At 35.1% G+C, this 22,950-nt stretch overlaps 3 protein-coding genes across 3 annotated transcripts; 2 read left to right on the top strand and 1 right to left on the bottom strand.

The window, feature by feature from the left end:
- The first annotated feature begins 574 nt into the window (after positions 1-574).
- LOC103929397 (rRNA N6-adenosine-methyltransferase METTL5) lies at positions 575-2,849 on the top strand. Its single transcript, XM_009338582.3, has 9 exons — positions 575-736; positions 824-880; positions 1,068-1,165; positions 1,326-1,395; positions 1,640-1,688; positions 1,948-2,036; positions 2,174-2,221; positions 2,345-2,404; positions 2,528-2,849. The coding sequence occupies exons 1-9, from the start codon at positions 677-679 to the stop codon at positions 2,621-2,623; spliced, it is 627 nt and encodes a 208-aa protein (XP_009336857.1). The 5' UTR covers positions 575-676; the 3' UTR covers positions 2,624-2,849.
- A 138-nt stretch (positions 2,850-2,987) lies between these two features.
- LOC103929395 (polyprotein of EF-Ts, chloroplastic-like) lies at positions 2,988-8,665 on the bottom strand. The gene is made up of 5 exons (XM_048567260.1): positions 8,510-8,665; positions 5,811-7,659; positions 5,292-5,498; positions 4,096-4,807; positions 2,988-3,912 (listed from the first exon to the last, which is right to left on the bottom strand). The coding sequence occupies exons 2-5, from the start codon at positions 7,597-7,599 to the stop codon at positions 3,273-3,275; spliced, it is 3,348 nt and encodes a 1,115-aa protein (XP_048423217.1). The 5' UTR covers positions 7,600-7,659; positions 8,510-8,665; the 3' UTR covers positions 2,988-3,272.
- A 10,031-nt stretch (positions 8,666-18,696) lies between these two features.
- On the top strand, positions 18,697-21,242 carry LOC103929396 (protein SPEAR1-like). Its single transcript, XM_009338581.3, has 5 exons — positions 18,697-19,200; positions 19,316-19,426; positions 20,287-20,366; positions 20,488-20,566; positions 20,904-21,242. The coding sequence occupies exons 1-5, from the start codon at positions 18,979-18,981 to the stop codon at positions 21,018-21,020; spliced, it is 609 nt and encodes a 202-aa protein (XP_009336856.1). The 5' UTR covers positions 18,697-18,978; the 3' UTR covers positions 21,021-21,242.
- The last annotated feature ends 1,708 nt before the right edge of the window (positions 21,243-22,950 follow it).

The following is a 22,950-nucleotide window of genomic DNA, read 5'->3' as shown; positions in this document are numbered from 1 at the left end:
TATAAAAGTTAATCCTAAAGTAATATATGTACTTCTATAAAACTTACAAACTAGCTAAATAAATAAATAAAGCTAATTAATCCTAGGTGCTTGTGAGGTCAAAATAAAATTTTACAAGAAAAATGAGAAGGATTAATAAAAAAAATTCCGTCAACAAGGTATCATATTTTAAGATATAAAAGAACTGAACTTTATCATCAATAACAACAAAGTCTTATCTCATTAAGTGGATCGGCTATATGAATTCTAGAAAGCTGTTGCGCTTGGTTTTACGTCAAGTCTTCTATTAACTCCAAATATTTCATTTTTTTTTTTTTAAGTTTTTCTTTTTACAAATCTTCCTAGGTCTTCTATCTCTATCTTGTTTCTCTGAATCTTTGTCGTATTTTTTAACTGGAGTATTTGTAGGTCTTTGTTTCACATATCCAAATTACCTTAACATCTTATCTTCAATTGCGGTCACTATACTTTACCTTAAATTTCCTCGTTCCTAATCATGGTCATTTTAAAAGAATAGAATTGAATTACATCACATTTTAATAATTCTCTTGGAAAATCGTTAAAATTAGGGTTTATAGGGAAGAAATAAAAGGGGAAAAACAGTGTGGGGACGAGTAACCTTTGGGAAGGTGGAATCTTCGCTTCTCCCCGGCGTTTCGTCCCTTCAAAGCGAAAGATGAAGCTGAAGCAGTTGGAAGGCCACCTTGGCGGTCTCCAACAGTTCTCCAATCCAAGGGTCCCTCTCTCTCTCTCTCTCTCTCTCTCTCTCTCTCTCTCAAACACACGGAAACTGAATACTGATGGATATTCTTCTTCACTGCAGGTGGAGCTGGAGCAATACCCAACTGGACCCCACATTGCTTCTCGCATGCTCTTCACTGTAATTGCTCTGCTCCTTATTCCCTCCTTTTTGTTTCTCTGAAATTTCATAGGCTAAATTAATTAACTAGCTCATTGGTTCTTCTCAAAGTCTCTGACTTTTTGTTTAAAGTTTTGATTATTCTGCTAAATTCTTGAATTTGGGGTTTATTTCGTCCCGTTGGTAACGTGGGTTTTCGATTGATTAGGCGGAGAATTCATTCGGAGACGTGAGTGGGAAGGTAGTGGCTGATTTCGGTTGCGGTTGCGGCACATTGGGTGTTGCAGCTGCACTGTTGGGCGCGGAGTGAGTTTCATCTTTTGTGGTTTTTACTTGAGTATTAGTTGAATTTCGACAGCCCCTTTAACTTTGTTAGTCGAAAATTCGAAATTGATGGGTATTACCGATCAAGTTTGTGAATTTTGTGTTCATTTTTTTCGGTTTAATGTGTTCTTGCTTTGAACAGACAGGTGATTGGCATTGACATCGATGCTCAGTCGCTTGAAATAGCAGCGGAAAATGCCGAGGATCTTGAGGTACTGTTACTTCCATGAATTCTACGGTAGTGATGTTCATAGTTTTTATGGTTTGCTCTGCTTCGAAGATGTATTCATATAATCGATTGTATGCAGTATATGGCTTTGGCTAGTAATTACATATTTGTCTTTAATAGAAATAGGCATTTCATGGATGAAAATAGCTCCGACAATTTGCTGTATTGAATCATTTTGTGCATTGCTGCTGATCGTCTAATATATTGTTCTGTTGGTAATCCCACAGTTGGACATGGATTTTATTCAGTGCAACATTAAGAACTTAGGATGGAGAGGTAAGAGAACCCTACTGTTCAGTGGCCTTTTTACGTATGTATTTGTAGCGGAAACAATTTATATGTAAGCACACGTGTTGATTCTTTTATGTTTGATACAGTCTTTAGTGAAATTTTGGCTCCTTTCTCCCTTCAAAGTTACATGTTTTGTGAATATCTATGTGATATCTGTTATGCGTTTTTTAGAATTTCATGTTTCAATTGGAGTCATAAACCTTCAAATTCTATCTTCATCTAATGGTCTTTATCCTTAATATAGGTAGCGTTGTTGATACTGTCGTAATGAATCCTCCATTTGGAACTCGGATTAAGGGTGCTGACATGGATTTCCTCTCAGTAGCCTTGAAGGTAAGTGCATCAGCTGATCTCTGATTTTCTTTTGTCATGTAATGTGGTTGGTAGCAGTTACTATGCTGGGTCAGGTTAAGTTGAAATCTTCTATCTTGTTTGTTCTAAATGTTTCCTCATATTGTTTCGTTTGTCAGATTGCTTCTCAAGCAGTTTATTCCTTGCACAAGACTTCCACGAGAGATGTAAATCACTTACACACATCTTGCGTTGACATGCAGTTATAATTTACTTTCTGATACCTTTAGTTTGGAGGGTTTTTTACTGTGACCACATGATGAGATCACTTCCCTTGTGGTAAATTGCAGCATGTGAAAAGGGCAGCCTTGCAGAACTTCAATGCGAGCAGTGCTGAAGTTATATGTGAGGTGGGTAACTACAGTTATCTTCAAATTGTCATTGCGTCACTGTGATCATCTGTTTAAAGACATCAGTGCGCATGCTTTTGTTGTTGACGTGATATTAAAGTTATCGTCTTCTTTGTTTGTCAGCTTCGATACGATGTACCACAGCTGTACAAATTTCACAAGAAAAGGGAGGTGGATATTGCCGTGGACTTGTGGCGATTCGTTCCCAAGAGTATCTAGCACCCCATCGAGATGATATATGGTGCATTTTAATTTTTCGGCCAGAGGTCACGTAAGTTGTATAATAGGTGAACAAACACGCATGTAAAAGTTGATGTAGGAATTTGTTCTGTTTTCGTCAAATTTTATTGGATTTCTTGTTACCTTCCGTAACAGTTGAACAAAATTCTTCACCCTTTAGATTGTAATCTTCCAAGTCTAGTGGCACGTTGAAATTCGGCGATGAGATTCAAAAGTTTCCATCACATTGATTAGATCCGTAATCTTGTTCTTAAATTGGATCAGGAGCATTATCAATTCTGATTTAAACGATATTGGAGATGGAGACTCGAACTCAAAACCCCGAGCGCAGGAGGTGAAATTCTTATCGAACAACTCAGCTACAAGCTCCTTGCATTTTATAAAGAGATTTTAGTCTCATGTAAAGATTATACACTTTTTTGTTTCAAAATGCCTCAACAGAACTGTATTTCCATCACTGGTACAACAAAAAAAGTCTCTTTCCGACCGTGCAACACATCGATCAGCCCTAAGCTGCAGATGGAGACTAAAACCAAAACAAAACTCTCTCTTTCCGTCTAAAATTAGTTTCGCCAACCTTTCTATCCTTTCTTCGGCTCCATTCTAACCCGAAGTTTTTATCTTTTCTTCATGCTTCAGCTTCTGTGTCCTCAACCGTCTCAACTGCCTCCCCAAGAGTGAACCGAACAAACCTGCGAACTTTTATGTTCTCACCGAGAGCAGCAACAGTCTGCTTCACTAGGTCCTTCACCAAAATACTGTCATCTTTAATGAAAGCTTGCTCTAAAAGAGCCAGCTCCCCAAGCCTCTTTGAGATCCTCCCCTCCACGATTCTCTCTCTAATGTTCTCGGGTTTTGAAAGAAGGTCCTCCCTCTGCCTCTCAAGCTCTTTTTCCTTGTTCACTATGCTCTCTGGAATGTCTTCGATGGATACATATTGCACCTGCGGGCAGGCCACAACTTGCATTGCTAGATCATCAACCAACCCCTTGAAATTTTCACTTCGACCAACAAAGTCAGTCTCGCAGTTTACTTCAATCAGAACTCCAATGCGGGCGTCATGAATGTAGGATCCAATCCTGCCTTCAGCAGCAAGCCTGCTGGATTTCTTTTCAGCAGAAGAAAGACCCTTCTTCCTCAGGTACTCTTGTGCCTTCTCAAGGTCCCCTCCAGTTTCGGAGAGAGCTTTCTTGCAGTCCATCATCCCTGCTCCAGTTTCATCACGTAGTTGTTTAACCAAAGCAGCAGAGACGGCTACAGTTGGTGCCCTGCAATATGTTGTTAAATACACATCAGCGACGTACACAAAATATACATCCATACTGGCATGTGTTGGAACTCTCGTTTTTACCACAGTAACATAATAAAAATTCAATTTATTATATTAATGACCCCGTATTAGAGACTCTAATATAAAAGCAAGACATGACAGATGGAAAGCAGTTGCTTACTTCTCAACAGTTTCTTTGACTTCCACTACAGCAGGCTGCTCTTTTACTTCCGTGGCCACTGGTTTTGCCGCAGTTTGGGCAGCCACTTCAGCAGCAAAATCCTGACTCTTCTTCTCCAAGCCCTCTCCAAGATTGTAGCGCACAAACCTCTTCACTTTTATGTTTTCTCCAATAGTTGAAATGGTTTGTTTGACCAAGTCCTTCACCACCACCTTATCATTCTTAATGAAAGGCTGCTCAAGCAATGCCAGCTCCTCAAGCCTCTTCCTTATCCTCCCGTCAACAATCTTTGATCTAATCTGCTCCGGCTTTGACAAAAGATCTTCTTTCTGCATCTCAATTGCTCTTTCCTTGGTCACAAACTCTTCAGGAACATCTTCTGTAGCAAGGTACTGTACTTGAGGGCATGCAGCCACTTGCATGGCTAAATCATCAACCAGCTCCTTGAAAATGTCACCCCGAGAAACAAAATCTGTCTCACAGTTTACCTCTAGCAAGATGCCTATTCTGCTATCGTGAATGTATGAACCTATTCTTCCTTCAGCAGTGGCTCTGCTGGCTTTCTTTTCTGCACTTGCTAAACCTTTCTTTCTGAGGAACTCCGTAGCTTTAACAATGTCCCCGCCAGTCTCTGACAAAGCATTTTTGCAATCCATCATTCCAGCTCCTGTTTCTTCACGCAGCTGCTTTACAAGGGCTGGTGATATAGTAGCTGTACTCCACATATAAAAACATACAATTACAGGCAGATAGATCTTGTAATAGAAGACCGCAATTGCAATGTGAAATGGAAAATCAATGACTTAACAGAATCCTTCAACATATTTAAGAGGATTTTATTCATCCTCGCTCACCCACTAGCAACATTATTCAGCATCAGATGGAACATGGTGTTGCACAGTAAAACAGTATACATAAATGTATATATATATAATATATTATTCAACCCAACAAATCAATATAACCATTCATTCCTTTACCCTATCCTACACATATTCTTCTTAGAATTTACTCCAGATCCTCATAGTTTTCAATGGTTTAATTTTCATCTTGAAATCAAAAAGTGTTCGGATCTCCTTGTACATGATATTCCATGAACCACATGCCATCAGTTTTCAGGCCTTTACTAATCGTTGGTTTACTTGGTTTACTGTAGAACTTTATGAATTGCATTAAAATGAGCAAGACAAAACAACCTTTAGGTTTACTTTCCTTCGGGGAAGGATTGTCAGATTGTCCATTTGAATTAGAAACACTGCCATTCTTCTCGGGAGAACTGTCCACTTTGTCATCTTCCACTTGTGTGATAGACGGCAATTCACTCTCAGCAGCAGATGTTTGAATCTGAGCTTCCTCCGTAATGTTGTCAGCTAGGTCTTCTACTACTTTGGTGGCCTCACTTTCTGTCAAAACGATGTCATCATCAGCTAATTCTTCAGAAGGATCAGAAGTTCTATCACTTTTTGTTCCATCTGTGTTTTTAAATTTTAATTTTGTTGTAAAAAAACCAATATGTCTCTATAGCATGAGTGTTTCAACATCTAAATGTTAAATTATGCAAAGTTTGAGCGTATTTGGTCACAAAATAGCATATTATTTTGCACATTATAGGCATCTTATGTTTGTTGTTACCATCTCAGACTTGGAGCAAAATTTTGGCATTCAATTGAATGAATGTAAATACTAAACTTAAATAAAAAAACTTAGTTATGAACCTTTTGGTTCTTCAGTTAGTGCAGCAGAAGGAATTTCGCTCTCTGAAGTAGGTGGTTGCAGTTCAACTTTTGCTATGGTATCATCTACTTGAGCCTCTATAACCTCTCCGCCTGTTGGAATTTCTGAAGCCGATGTGTGATTAGCTATTTCACCAGACAAATCCGCACTTGCATTTTCCACTCCATCTGTGGTAGATATACTCCCTTCAGGAGCCAAGATATCAGAACTCACCTCTTCTTTTTCTATGGTTTGTTCTGTAGTTTCTAGTGCAGCAGAAGGAATTTCGCTCTCTGAAGTAGGTGGTTGCAGTTCACCTTTTGCTATGGTATCATCCACTTGAGGCTCTATAACCTCTTCGCCTGTTGGAATTTCTGAAGCCGACGTGTGATTAGCTATTTCACTAGACAAATCTGCGCTTGCATTTTCCACTCCGTCCGTGGTAGATGTACTCCCTTCAGGCGCCAAGATATCAGAACTCACCTCTTCTTTTTCTATGGTTTGTTCTGTAGTTTCTAGTGTTTCAATTGTACTAGAAACTGGGCTTTCCTGGTCCTCTGAAGAAGCACCACCATTTTCAACAGTTTCATCTACCGCTGCAGGGACACCAAGAGTTCCCTGCTCGCTGCTTGCTTTTTCATCCAACACTTCAGGAATACCGGACTCACTGCTTGGAATTGCTTTAGCTGCTTTTTCTATTTTCTCTCTTTCATCCAAAAAAGAAGCAATATCCTTGTTTTGGCGGAATGCCAGAACGAATGGGTTCGTTGCAGTGTGGATTACTCCCTGACTGACCTGCGAGTCCGACTTTAGAATATCTTCTTCTTTCTTCATTGTCAAGGTTACTTGTCCTCTTGTAGTACGCAGGACACGGACGTTTATTTCTTGGCCAAGCTGCAGGGAGGTCTCTCCCATGACGTTTGCAAATCCATCGTCAGGTTCCTCTGATGTAGGGAGGAATCCTTCCTCCCCCTCAGGAAGAGATATAAAAGCACCAGCCCTGCCAAAATTCTTTACAGTGCCCACTAGGTCCTGCCCCTTTTCAAACTTCGTAGTTTTTCTCACCTCATTTTTCCTATCGCCTTTCTTTGGGCCACTCCTTCTACCAGGTCCACCCCTATCACTACCAGCAGAAGCATCTTTCCTTTGCTGCGGCTTACTGCCATCGTCACGTTGACGCATAGTGAGAGAGATTCGCCCAGTCTCCGGATTGGCTTCAACTAATGTCACCTTCACCTCTTGCCCAACAGAAACGATGCTTCCAACGTCCTTAACGTAACTATCACTCAATTGTGAAACATGTACGAGTCCATCTGTGAAAGCTCCAAAATCAATAAAAGCACCAAATGGCTGGATTGATCTTACTTTCCCAGTAAAAGTTGCACCCACAACCAGCTCCTCATTCTTCACAGGCGGCATCTCACTTTTCCTAACAGGTTTTGTACGCTTTGGTTGAGCATCTTGAGATGGGCTGGGACTATCCTCAGGGGATTTGGCTTCACCAGAAGCTGCATCTTCAACTGGTGAGTCTGCTTCCTCAACCGCTACATCAGTTCCTGTGGCAGATACAGGGATTCTACATTTATGATGCACGGGGCACCTGCTGTGGTACAATGGAAAAGATTTGATAGAGGTCGAAAAAGGTAAAAGAAAACTCTGTGGGGATAGAGTATGTCTTGCAGATTTCCTCGAAAAACTGAATTTTGTTAAACAATTGTTCTTTCTTGCAGTAAAGGCAGTTCCAGGTATATGCAAGACATTGCTTATAGAATACGGAATTACAGGCGTCATGTTGACTTGAAAAAGTAGAAGTTGAGTCCTGCTAGCATAAGACTTTCATTCCTTGCACACCTGCACAGCATATCAAAATGATAAACGAAACGGAAGGATTCATCCAAAGTGCGATGAAAATAAACTGTTAGGAATAACGCAAAATGATACTGATATCGAGCAAGTTGTGTCATTATGAGCAGAAAGATAGAGATAACATATCAATTCAAATGCACCTGGTTCACCTGAGTCATAAAATTCCATGTACAGAGAATGTTGTTTCAAAACATACATTACAAGTGCTAACACAGCCGAAACCACGAGAATACATCCTCTCATGTTTCCACCGAAAGTACATATACAATTGCTAACATCCCAATCCATGAGAATACATCCTTCCACAGTTCCGTCAAAAGCACATTACAAGTGCTAAAACATATAGACTTGATAGCTTCCACCAAAATTATCGTGTCGATTACCTAATTACGTTCAGTGGAGCAACGAAAAATTTGACTATTGAACAAAATCAACACTCGTATTTCGAACTAATTTATATCCATATCAAACCGAAACACTGAACAGACAAACAATCATCCCAATCCCCCAATCCTGTTTGCAGGGTCCATTCATAACTACCGTACGCTATCACTGAAAAACAAGAACCAAACTTTCTCTTCCATTTCAATGACACCTTGAAGTAAAACAAGAACACCAAGCAAACATTACAAGAATCCAGTATTTACAAACAGAACACAACCAGCAAAAAAGTGAGGAAAAAAAAACAGAGAAATTATAATATCCAAAGGCAAAACCATCAAAACTAACAAAAAATTCAACACAAAATCAAAAACCCATTACTGAAAACTCATCGAAACACAGAAAGGAGGAGAATTTAAAACACCCATTTAGTAAATGGAGCTGAATTTTTTACCTTCGAAAAAAAAAAATTGGGCAAATTGGAGTTCCCAAGTCTGTGAAGCTTATTCAATCTATATGCTGCTGGCGAATGATATGAGCCTACTGAAAGGTGGGGCTTTAAATCCTTATCTTTTTTGTGGTGGCACGGCGTCTGTCCGCGTTGCCAAAGATTAGGCAGTCTCTGCCCGGTCCGGTTTCAATCTGCTGCGTTGGGCCGTTTAAGCCGGAGCCGAAACTCACTAATGGGATGGACTCAAAAGGGTCAAAGCCTATTTAGGCCATACATGCTAAAGCTAGCTGGTCCATTTTATGATCACATCGGAAGGGTAAAATTTGTTGAACAATTTTTTTGTTTGTTTTGGTTTTTAGGTAAAACAGCTTCTGACATTAGCATAACTATTCATTTTGATCTCTGATAATGAAAATCGATAAAAGTGGTTCTTGAGTTTGCTCACCGTAAATTCATTTTGGCCCTTCAGTAAAAAAATATGTAAATATCCTCAATAAGTGAAGGGTTGGTTTAACAAAAAATACCCCTAAAAATGTTGTCACGTGATAATTTAATGAGAATATTGACAGATTCTTTGAGGAAGTACAAAGGCCCAAAGTAAAACAAACACAGTACAAAGTAAAATCCAAACCAATAGTGCTACTTGCACTTTAAACTCTCCCATAATCCTAACCAATTGCCCATTCTAACATAATATGCAATATCAGCCCAAGTTTGAAACCAGTTATTTCATTGTGTTATATAAGCATTGAACTTCTTAAACTGCATCATGCGAAACCTTTTCAACACTCAGAAAATCAACAGAGAGAAACAAAGTTACATGATAAACAACTAGACCAATAAGTATAACGTTTATTAAATTGAAATGTGACCACATGCATGCATGCAAGCAAAGTATAAAGTTGTGAACTTTACAAAAAAAAAAAAAAAAGGAAAAAAAAAAGGCATTGTTGGGTAGAAAAAGCAAATTCAATAGATTCATCAACACCAGAGTAGCTAATTAACAAACATAAGCATGGGTGAGATATAAATATATACACACACCCATATATATAACTATATATATATAGTTATATAGTTATATAATTTAAACATGAAGATGACATCATCACTAGTATAGTTTGAATTTGTTAAGCAAAAAACTTTATAGTCAAGATATTCTCAATGTCATATGCCAATTTAAAAAAGTTTCCAACACGTGTAAAGAAAAGATATATATGGCACTATATTATGGGGTTTAGGCTTGTCTATATTCATATGCTACTAGTTTCCTTGTCTATCATTGGGTTGGATCGGGTTTAGATTCGAGTTTCAACTTAATTTGTAATTTCAGTATCATGTAATAATTTTTCACCATACGAGAAAACATTAGTGCATTTTTTGAGCATAAGTTGATTGTTTTTAACTTGAACACGTTTAAAATTAAGGGAGTTTTAACGAAAAATCTATAGTATTGTTCACTTTAACGAAAAACCACATTTTTACCCTAAAAAGTCAATCATGGTACTATTCACTTTACCCTTTATTTTGTCCTTATCATTAAAACTCAAAGTTTTCAAGCCTTTTTCATTAGTTTTCCTTAAAATCAAATCATTTGAGAAATATAATTAGGTTGAATTGGGTTTATATTCGAGTTTTCATATGGAAGCTTAATGCTAGGCTCAATAAATTTGAAATGTATGATAGGTTGGATCCAGTTTATATTCGAGTTTAAGTTCGAGTTTTCATGAATGTATTCTAGTAACTTTTTGTGACATGGGAGAATATTTGTTGCATGTTTTGAGCGATTATATAGATTGATTGTTTCGAACTTGAAGACGTTTAATCCCAAATCAGATTGGAAGATACAGGAAGGGAAAGAATTCCAATTATAATGAGAAATCCGCTCCAAATATAAACACAATCAAAGCACACCAAACAATGATCATATTGTACAGTGAATTATTATAATTTAAATTATTGAAGATTAGGGTAATCACAATTATCTATTATTAAATGAAAACAAGATCATAATTCAGAAATGATATCGAAGATAGATCATAAGAGCACTGAGTATGTTGGTTTTGTGATTAAGGAGGAGACAATGAGGACAACTGCATTAATATTATGCTTCATTTCCAAGACTTGCATTTTAAGAGAGATTCTTTAATGTATCGGGAACACGGTCGGATATACTAAATATCATAATATAATTGGTTGATTTTTTTTTTTTTAAGTTTCTAACCAAGTGTATTATGATACTCGATGTACTAAACCGTATTTCCGGCACACTAAAAAGTTTTTTCATATCTAAAATGAGGAGAGGCCAAGTGTTGAATTCTCTAGCATCTCCACATGTGGGTTAGGAGCTTTGTAGTTTCCAAGGTCCCCATATTCCGGCTGTGCCCTTATACAAGTCCTTTAGACCCTTCTTGCACTTTTGTATTGCATAAAAAATATAAGAGGATCTCCGACCCAGGTTTAAACATTGATTCATGGGGTATTTTATAATCCAATTAGCTCACCATTTGGCTACAAAATTATTACTAGCATATATAAAAATAGGGTTTTGTTTAACTACTCAATCATGCATCTCAATATAAAAATAGGGTCACCAGCAAATCAAAGCAATATATAAAAGCACACCCCCTGCATAATCAACCAAAACCATAAGTTGTTACAATGGCATATATAAGTAATTTTCGATCCATACATGCAATATCTTGGACCTATTCATCTTTAATTTATTTAGAAGTATGATTAGGGTTTTGTTTACTTTCCGTTTTGTCTTTGCAGTGAAACAATAGCAGTTTATTATAATAACAAGAAAATGCTTCCAAAAAAAAAAAAAAACAAGAAAATGTATAAATTTCAAAGGGAATATATAAGTCTCTCCAAACCAAAAGGACTTGAAAACAAAAAAAAAGGTCTACATGGGTGATAAGCACGAGAAGTAGCAGATAAACCCAATAAAAAAGGAACACAACTAGTCATCACTCATCAAGAGAAGACTAAAATGTCTCTATAAGTTTTTTCAGTATGTAAAAAAGTATATTATCAAGATAAAACCATCAGCTAATTCTTTTTTGGTGGAGAAAAAAAAAAACAAAAGGAACACAACTAAATTCTATTGATAAGATCATATGTTCTTTTCAGAAAATAAAAGGTGATTTCATATATTAATATTTGACAAGAGTTGTTATTTTGCTTTGAAGATCGTTTCTGTGGTCAACGGATAAATACTTATAAAAGATTAAGTATGGCATGAGAGTAGTAGCAGCAAAGCTAGTGTGACATTGGATCAACTTTTATCAAGATCATCGATGATTCTTTTGAATTTTTAACTGATCCAACAAAAGTTTATGGAGAGACGGAGAGTTTAATTTTGTACAGAATATTATCAATCCCACACATACACACGTACGCGCACCAACCCGACCCATAATCCCTCGTCACTTGCTTTTCTCGAGTAATGCTAAGGATGTTATTTATTAAACTAAATTTATAAATCCTATGATGTGTTATTAATAATTAAATTATTATTTAAATTTTAAGTAATGTATTTATTTTTTTATTAATAAAACATCACATATTTTACAAATTTAAATTGATTAACGTACTTAATTTTCTTAATTATCCTTCCTAACATCCTTAACCAGTTGAGAAGTTATGGTGCAACTCCCCATGTGCTGTATTGGAATACTATTTAATTCTGGGAAATCCTATGGGATTAAGGCTGATTTGAATGGATATAGAAATGGTGGATGGTTGACTTGGCCAGATTTTACAACGTATTGTAACTTGATTTTACTTTAAAAATAAAATATATCAATTCAGTCGTTTATTTATTATTTTAAGTTCACGAAAAATTTCTCGTAGAATTAGGTTTTCAATTTTCGATCCCTGAAGATACAAAGAGAAATGCTAATGAGATTTTCTCATAATATGATTCTCTATAAATTCTCTAATATTTCACAGTTTAACATTACTTTTCATACCAACATCATAATACAATGTGCTACAAATATAAAGTAGCAAAAAATTTATAAAAAATTCTCTTTTAAAAGAATCACATTAGCATTTTTCATACGCAAAACAAACACTGGGTTTTCCAAAGATCGTTTCACCTCTCCTTTTCTTTCTTTTTCTTTTGCTTTGCAAATAGTCCGGAGTAATCCACTATGTAAGTTTGCATGTGCCTACAAATCTACAGTAGATATCATATATTCCCTGCATCCCTCTCCACTTCCCTTTGTCTTTCTTTTTCTTTTTTTCTTACTATTATATTACTGTACTAACTCCATCACTCAAATCAAATCCAATTAACATATATATTCCCCCATTTTCCCACTACCCTTACTACTATTAAAATCCTTTTATTCTCCTGGTAAAAAGTTGTTTATGACTTTTCTTTTTGGGTTTTCTAACCCAAATTAGGTTAAAAGCACTTTGAAAAAAAATTTAGGGTTTTTTTTTCCTTCTTCTTTTTGAGTGTTGCAGACAAATTCTAAAAGTGACTTCACATGAGTAATTGATTTTTTTTTCTTTTGTTTAGATCGATTAAATAAGAAAAATATATTTGAGTTTAAAAAATCACGTAACTATTTAAATAAGCAATTGGTGTGCATCAAACAATGTTAAATATTCTATCATTGAACATAATCATGGAAAATGTGCTTGAATGAAACGCCTCATTCAAAAACACTTCAAAATTAATAAGCCATAATTTTATAAGGTACATTACATACACAATTTGCATATGACACGAATGGTATGTTTACATAATCTAAAATCTAGTTTCTTGTACGTTTTTCTTTGTGAATATTGAATAAGAATTTCTTGTCAAATTGTCAAAGGAAATATGTAATATTATATGTATGTTTACTAAATATATGTTAACATTATTGGTAAGTAAGAATTGTGGACGTCAGTGCCCGATGACAACGTTACACATGGCACAGTATTAATAGGGCCCTCGGAAATCACACCATCTTCAAATTGATGTAGGAAAATACCAAATAAATTAAATTGTGTAATATTAAGGAGATTAAATTTGTAGATAAAATTTAAAAAGATTAAAGTACATAGAAGTTGATGATTGATTTATTATTTACACGTTGATAAACATGCTTATTCTTATTGGTGACACATCATTTAGTTTACAAATTTTGTTTTCAAATTTAATCTTCCTAATATTACCCAATTAAATTATGTAACCATTGTAGATATAATTGTTTTTAATCATATGATTCACGACATGTATAATTTACTCAAGCAGTTGAATGTCATAATGTACATTACAGGCAGTCTACTTAGTGCTGCTCATGTGTTTATTATAATAATGTTTCTAATTAGAGATGCATTTTGTACCGAAAATGATTTTCTCACCTCCAAATCTCCTCATCTTCAAATTAATATTATAATAATATTAACGTAACTTAACTATAACTGTTCAAATAAGAAGAGATTGGAAGAAAGAGAGATTTGGAAGGAAACTAATCCTGCTTCATTTTACACAGTTGGTAGCTTCAAGCATCGGTTAACGAATATAATTTAAAGAGTAATGTTAGAGAGATTCAATTTGTAAATTAAATTTTGTAAACTAAATGACATGAAAGTTAGTGATTGGATTATTACTTAATCGTTGATAAACGTGCTTATTTTTTATTTGTGACACCTCATTTAGTTTACAAACTTAGTCTCCCTAGCGTTACTCTAATTTAAATAAATGGATATGGTTGAAATCGTTGCATGCACACCACAAAAATGACGTTTTGGAATTCAACGTGTTCTTTGTAACATCCCACATCGTCCAGGAGAGTGGATCATGTAAGCCTTATATGTATATTCTCATCTCTACCTAACATTAGGCTTTTTGGGAGCTCACTGGCTTCGGGTTCCATCGAAACTCCGAAGTTAAGTGAGTAGAGCGCGAGAGTAATCCCAGGATGGGTGACCTACTGGGAAGTTCTCGTGTGAGTTTCCAAAAACAAAATCGTGAGGGTGTGGTCGGGGCCCAGGGCGGGACGTGACATTCTTAATTTTTTTTTTCATTTATCTTTCAGTCTCGATTAATTATTCGCTTCTTTGTTTCAAAACCAAATATGAACGCTTTCCACAATTCCCCTCCAGCATGTTTTGGGCTCCATTATTTGACACAGGGATAAAGCTTGACTTAGATCAGCTGAGCTTGTAATTATCTTCTAAATAGGTGAATGGTTATTTCATAATTTAGAATAAGTCAAATAAACTAACTTTTAACCATGGTGGGGTGGCTTAGTGGTTGAGGATAAATTTCAAGCATGTATTTCACATGGTTTTATTCCTAAAAACAAAACCGTGAGGGTGTGGTAGGGGCCCAGGCCAGGATGTGACATTCTTAATTTTTTTTTTCATTTATCTTTCAGTCTCGATTAATTATTCGCTTCTTTGTTTCAAAACCAAATATGAACGCTTTCCACAATTCCCCTCCAGCATGTTTTGGGCTCCATTATTTGACACAGGGATAAAGCTTGACTTAGATCAGCTGAGCTTGTAATTATCTTCTAAATAGGTTAATGGTTATTTCATAATTTAGAATAAGTCAAATAAACTAACTTTTAACCATGGTGGGGTGCCCTAGTGGTTGAGGATAAATTTCAAGCATGTATTTTACATGGTTTAATTCATGGCACTGGTGAATCGCACGATGGTAGTCATGAAGAGCTGAAATGCCTTTGTGAGTGTATCCAGCCTCCGAAAGAGTGGATTGCCGTGACAAAGCCACTCGCTAATCTTCAAAAAAAAAAAAAAAAATTGAACTAACTTTTCTCCCCAACTTAAATCAATACCACGTGTTAAAATTTCAAAATTCTCTACAATCTCATAATTCTTAAATACAAACTCAATTATTTTGTTATTTTTCATAAGAAAGTATTTATAATAATAGTACGGGGAAGCAATACTAGAAAATAGATCAAACAAACCTTAGTCCACAAGGACTAGGGGAAACCTAGACCTTTAATAAAATAACATAAAACAAAACCTCTAAGTAAATATAAACTTTAATTTTTTTATATTTTCCAACACCCGTCTCAAACTCAAGATCATGAATTTGCCAGAAGAAAAACAAATATAACTTGAAACTTTGTAAATTCAGCAACATGCACTAGATATACGTATCACATAGTCAAGTACATCGTTTATAAAGACGATATTCTATTAGGTAGATATCTATACAATTATAGTCTCAATTATGTAAAAGATGTGATTCATCAATATGATTTCAAGACGAGGACCTAATTTACAAGGGATTTTTTGGGTACCCGAAGTTTTAGAACTCCAGGTGTTTTAACAGGTACTTCGGAGCATCTAAGAATTTTTTAATTTACAAATTAATATTAGAGCATCTCTAATGAACTTTTTAAATGAGCTCTTAACTAAAATTTAGAGAGGAATTTTTAGCCAAATTAACTCCAATCATGCTCTCTATCTACATTCTAAGATAGAGATTCATCTGGGAGGTCCTAGATATAGGGAGGGAGAAATGAGCTCTTAGTGGCGCTCTACAATTCTTGCTAATTGTTTTAAATAAATAATTAATTCCTACTAACTATTTTTTTTCTTTAAAAAGGAGGCCAGCTGGTATCTTCGTCACGACAACCCATCTTTCCTCAGGACAGTCTATTTCCAAAAAGACTCATAGGGGCATTTCCTATTAGCTATATTGACTCATAGCCATTACTACTCTCTAAAGTCGGGAGTATGATTGGAAAATAACTTTTTTAGAGAGCCCATAGAATAACTTCTTGATAATTTTAGCTAAAATTTTTCTATAGAATACAGAGCATTATTGGAAATAATTTTATGTCTTCAACGAGTTAAAGCCGTAATGATCGAATTATGATTAATGACATACATGTAATTCTTATATACAATATTATATAATTACACTAAAACTGAGGAGCAAAAACTCACCATTGATAAAATTTGAACCTAAAACTTCTAACTTACAAGTTGCATGATATTTTTTTTTGAACAAATGATATTATCTACACTAAAAGGGAGGGGTAGACTTAGCCTCATAATGGGCTAACAATAATGTGATTTAAATTCGCCTAACGAAAATCGAACCTAACACCTCTCACTTACAAGTGAAGGGGAATACCACTAAACAGTTATATTAAGTAGTAGCTGCATAACATGTTTAATTTAAAGAAACCTCAAAATGAGGTTTTCGGTAATTGCATGAGTTCACATGTCTGTTTAAGAAAATGGAGCGTACTAGGATTTTTTCCTCTCCTCTTTCCATCCCCTTCCATCATCTCCTTTCACATTCTCTATTTTGTTTTTCTCTTTCTATAAAAAATTAATATAAAATATTAACGTGATTTAACTGTGACTGTTCAAATAGGAGAGGAAGAAAGGAAAAGGAAAAAAAGAGGATGTAGAATCATACTCCAAATGGAGCAGCCTCACTTTCCACCACACAACACATAAAATGTGACCCACAGATCATCCGTGGAACAGCTCAATTAGATTTGGTCCCTTAAACCATTCACATATATATATGTTTCCAAAAAAAAAAAAAAAAAAAAGCAAACATATATATATCTAATCGAATTTCTCACCATGTGTTGGTCAATTCTCCATATTTAACCATTCTTTTCGAGAAACTACTTAAATTTGAGAATTTTAACAATTTATATATATTTTACATTGATCTCTCTTAATTATCTTATATGGAAAAGATTAAGGTGAAATTTAATTAATTAAATATATAAGATCGATCCGCAAGTACAGCATGTTAGCTGCTTGAGAAGCCAATATTTTTTATTATTATTTAATCCTCATCACTAATAGACAATCCCTATGAAGCTGCAAAAAAGATTTCTAGAATCTAAAATTAAATGTGATTTTTCTTTTTTGGAAGACAAATTAAATGTGATTTGGTCTAGCTTCCATAATGTGCCATATAATATATATTTTAAACCCTTCTCCTTTCTTGATAAGTTGCTTAAAGAAATCTGAAGTTGTTAACAGCTGGGGCTTTTAGGGCACCCGTAAGCTGACATACAATTTTATCATGGAACTGGAAACCACAAGTAAATGTGGAACCCACCTTAAGTTTAAGCCTGCACAATCGGCAGAAATGATATGCTAATGGCGGATTGTTTGATGAATAAATTCAAATGATGATTTGAAGATTTTACTTAAAATTATTCGTTGTCGATTTTTAGAATTTTGTATGTATGGTCATAATCGATTCCTATTATAAATCATTATGTAAAATTAATTATGTTAAAAAATCAATTAAAATTAAGATCGTTTAGTCATCGAACTATATTAAAACAGACGAACGAGATTGATAAAAGTATTACGAACTGTCTTTGTATTTGCTATACTAAATTTACTAAATAACTTTAGTTTTAATTCATTTTTGCAGAGATTATCTTTACAGAGGACTTATAAATCATTAGCACAAAACTTTGTAATTCAAACATGAAAAGTTTAAAGTAGGAGTTCCTATTCATATTTGAGTAGCCAAGTATTGTTCTAATGGTTTGATTGATAGAATCCTCGTTTTAACTCATTGCATTCTGAATTATCCATAACCTCTTATTTTCAATATATTTCAAAATAATAATATCGTTTGTAATAAAATCAGAAAAGATATCCATAAAAAATAAATAAATAAGAAGAAGTAATATTTCTTTTTTGCATTCATTTGATCAAATAAAATTTTTTTTTTTGAATTTCCTCTATCTTTTATTACCAATTACAGATACCCGCATTTCCACATATCCTAAAGATGCTACTGTAAAAAATTATGTAATAAATATGACAGCCACCATAAAACACTGTAGGATAATTATTATAAATTGTTCGGGAAGCAAAATGGTCATTGTTAATTAACTTAATTTATCATAAAAAAACTAAATGTTTATAATAAAATTTGCAGACAGCATAAACTAGTGACATATGCAACTCACTTGCAGCGCGTGTTGGAGTAGTTTCTTGTTTGATTGATGCACAATATTTTAACACTTCAAATCACATTGACAATCGCTTTCAAGTAGTAGTCTATAAAGTCCACATCTAAAGGAAAAGAAAATATTTGATAAATGGAATACAATATTGTAGGACAATTATATAAAAAAATATGGAAAATATTAAAGTAATGAAATTATATGAGTTATGAAATTACTGGAAAAAAGAGAAGGAGCATAAAATCTAAGTATATAAACATAAGAATCTACATACAATCTGATCCAGCGATGCAATAATTACTGGCTTTGCAAGCCAGCTTAAAGGTCACTGGAGATCTCTGATTTCTCAGAGTTGCTTGCCACAAAGTTTTGGATTTGCAAAACCTATCTTCTCTTTCTCTCTCTACTTGCTATATTTCTCTCTCTCTCTCTCTCTCTCTCTCTCTCTCTCTGTGAAAGGGTTAGTCTGATACTCTCGTACATACATAGCGCGAGGAAGAAATCGAAATTAAGAAGATTGATCAGATGGGGAGCAGTTATTTTGGGGAGCCAAACATGGGAGGAGGTGGTGGTGGTTCTTCTTCTTCTTCTTCTTCAAGGAAAGGAAAGAAGAGTAATTCAGACAAGCCAAAGCAACCCCAGAGAGGCCTTGGAGTGGCTCAATTGGAGAAGATCAGATTACACGGTCAAATGGGTTCCACTTATCACCCTTCCCTCCACTCTCCATACTCCACTAGTTTCAACAACGTACGTACGCATATACTTTCTCTCCATCTTTGAGTAATTCGTAATTGGGTTCATTTGCAGAGAGAGAATTTTAAGTCTCATGGGGTTTTAATGTAAATTCATTATAATCTTGCAGGAGGACACCAGAGTGCAAACAGCTTATTCATCCCTACCATCACCATCTTTCTCTTCTTCACCATCCTCCACATCTTCCCCACTCTCTTATGGCTTCCACCCCAACATCATGGTGCGTTTTGTGTAATTTTCCACAATTTTCGTTAATCGTAATTTTGTTTCCAGTTAATTTGTTGATGGGTCACCATGCACATACATATATGTTGATCAATGATTGTGAAATGGTGTCCAACTTCATCTATGTCATGATCATCACCACCCACAACAAATGCTTACAATTCAATCATTTTTACCCAATTGGAGCAATTCTTTTCTTCCCCCTTTTCTGAGGTGAACGATAATGGTTTAATAGAAACGATAGTGGTTTTATTAGAACAATAGTGGTTCTTCCCCCCCCCCCCCCTCCCTTTAATTGATTGACTTTTCTTACATATAGGAAGTTACTTAATTTTATTCGTTATTTGGCTCCAAACCCTAGTTAGTCGCAGGCCATATGTTGCAATAAATCCAGTTTCTATAGTCAAACCTCATTACCTCTGAAAAACCATACTCTTGATCAGCCTTTAGCAGCTGAGTTCTTAAGAAGCACTTTCTTAAAAACTGAAAACAAGTCTGGACTCCATTGGAGCCGGCCTCTGAGTTTCAATTGTCGATATGTGAATCTTCACGTGTGAACTACTAAATGGGATTACACATGAGGGGGCATGTTGGCAGTCCCATATCGATGGGGGAAGTCAACAAAGATGGCTTTAAATATGATTACCCTACACTAACTAATACCGAGACTTTTTGTGGTAAAACTCCACACCTGACGGATTGGGCAGGTGGTAAAGTTGGGAACAATATCGGTGTCGCTAGAATGAGATCCCATGGGCTCATCGATCTAAAAACAATTTCAACAAGTAGTACTTCTGATCAATCTTATGGAGTTTCTAATTAATTAAATTCCTTAAAATTTCCCTGGTATTGCAGATGGGCGGTCTTGGTGAATATGAAAGAGCAAACATGATATATGGTGGTGATCATAATTCCCAACATAGTACAACAGCAGGGTGCGTATGCTTACTCTCTCCCTCTCTCGAATTCTTTGTGACTTCTGTGAATTGGTTTTTCTTTTCCTGAAATTGTTTTTGTTTCTAACCCGTACGTGAAATTTCAATTTCTTAAAACCAGATGGGACGTCATCCTAGACACAAAACATTTTGTGCAACCGAGCATGACTGGAGACCTTCTAAATCAACCTCCAGTAGAGGTACTTGTAATTACATGCTTTCTCACCTATCAAATGTAGATCTACTTTGACACATTAATTCCGATAAAATGAAACAAAATTAATAGGTGATAGATTTCCGCACACCCATTTTTTTAACATGCACAATTGCACATCCCTGTCCATTTAGCATTTTGCTTGATTAAATCAAAAGAGAATCAATGAACAAAAATAAACAGAGATGTGCAAAAAGAAAAAAAATTGGATGCAAAAATAATTTCTCAATTGGTAAACTATCATTCTATTTATTTCACATTTCTATATATATGCACTGGTGATCCAAGTTTGAATTGATTTGGTGATCTTATTATATCTGTAGGACTCTCAGCACAGGAAGACCGGAAAACATAGAAGTAGCTCCATGGGCTCAAGCAGTCACAACTCTGAATCAAGTGACACCCAAGATCTAGATTTGGAGCTCAGACTCTCACTTTAGTTTGCTCGAGTCTGTATGGGTTCATAACTACATGCGTACGTACGTTTTACTTGCAATTTCAAGCTGATCATCAAAATATGTGGCGCTTCAAATTGAGCATAGGCAACAAATTAATTAATTTTCATTTTCATGTGGAAAAGCTCATTTAATGCAAGTTTATTGACTTTGTCTGCATAATACAGTGATGAATTCTTCTTCTTGAACCGTTGAATTCATATTGCCTAAGAAAAGAAGGAACAACATTAGTACTAATATTTTCCTTGATACATAGTACAACTTTCTTGATTTCTTGGTTTGAGGAATGTTTCTATTCTCTCTAAGTCCTATTGATCAATAGTAACTAGTAAGCTTTTGTACGAAAGTTAAAAAGTGAATCAATTAAAATAAAGAAAACATGTTAAGAATATGATTAATTACTATTGTGTCAAGCGGATTCTAAATCTGTTCAGTAAAAGTGAGATTTAGTATTTAGTTTAACATCCGAATATAATCATTTTTTAGAGAAAAAAAACCACTATTTTTCTTCCTCATATTATGCTTATTCATGTCCATTGATTTCAAAAGCCAGAAATAAACATGATGCAATAGTGTGAAAAACACTTTCCATTATTTACACATATGCAGTAACAAAAAAAGAGCATAACACATGTTATTTCAGAAAATATGAGTAGAGAATCTTGTTGTATACACGACCTAGATCATACAATTATTTTCATAATACTCAGTGGTTTCTTTATTATGATTGTCGATTGACATTAAGAAAAGTGTGATTATACAAGATGAACGAATCCAACCCATAGCATATACATTCCATTTGCTTATAGAAAGTAAATAAAACTGTTGCCTTCTTAGCTTTCTTCAGATCATGTAGCAAAATATAGAAATCAACTTGATGATTACAGATGCAATGTCAGAAGTAAGTTGCAGAATCTTCATTTGGTTTCAAATTCGTGCAAAACATGCATATAAGGCGAACAGCTGGCTGCAATTAAGATCAAGATCTAGCTGTTTATGGGTGAATAATAACATGCATCAAGTCTTCATACTGTTTGTTTTCAACCAAAAAATGAAAAAAACATTTGGATTCCCATGGCTCACAGGTTGAGAGTGTTTTTCTCATGAAAAAAACTTGAAAAGTACCGTTAGGGTTCCGGAGTCCAGTCTTGCTTTTAAATTGAGGGTCCTCCCTGCAAAGCTGGAAAGTATATAGAAGAGGTGCAGAACAATACCTAATCGAATGTCTAACTTGGCAATCGACGCCCTTTTCAACAGTGTGTATTGTTCAGTATTCTTAGTTTTGAATGGATAATCTGTCAGAGGTTTATTTGTCGGCAAACTTGATGCGTTGCCCTGATTTCGTACAAAAGCAATAATTGAATAACAAAGTGGGATATGGATTAGATAACGCTGTCTACTTTTTATGCGGTACCGGTTTGAGCTTAGGTGTCAAAGACTCAATGGTTCGATCAGTTAAGGGTGAAGAATGAAGAGTCAAGATTGTGCCAGATGTCAGCAGATTATACAACTGGTTTTGTCAGTCAGTTAGGAGTTAGTTAAAGAAGGAAAATAGAGGCCTAAGGATGTAGAGTTTGCTAGAAGGTGTTTGTTGAACAGGATCCTATTCGGATTTTTTTTTAATGATGATTCTGGAGATTTGTGAATTGTGTTCATTTATCGTACATTATGCGATAAGTTTTTGTCAAGCATTATTTATGTTTATTTTTAAATAAAAATATTTAAAATAATTTCTAATCGTGTAATGCACGATAAACAGATACGATTAACGAATTTTCAGAATCTTCACAAAGAGGATCCGTTAAGGATCCGGACTCTCTGCTGTGTGAGATATACATCAGTAACGATCTTAATAAGTCGTTTTTCTGTTTCCAATAAAACTAGCAATCAGCACATATCCTCTGGGCGTGCAACT

This window comes from the organism of the source record quoted next, unplaced genomic scaffold, assembly GCF_019419815.1.
Source record: "Pyrus x bretschneideri cultivar Hongxiangsu unplaced genomic scaffold, Pyrus_bretschneideri_v1 Contig44, whole genome shotgun sequence".
Lineage (NCBI taxonomy): Eukaryota > Viridiplantae > Streptophyta > Magnoliopsida > Rosales > Rosaceae > Pyrus > Pyrus x bretschneideri.
The sequence above is the reverse complement of the archived record's forward strand: the minus strand, read 5'-3'. Positions and strand labels throughout refer to the sequence as shown.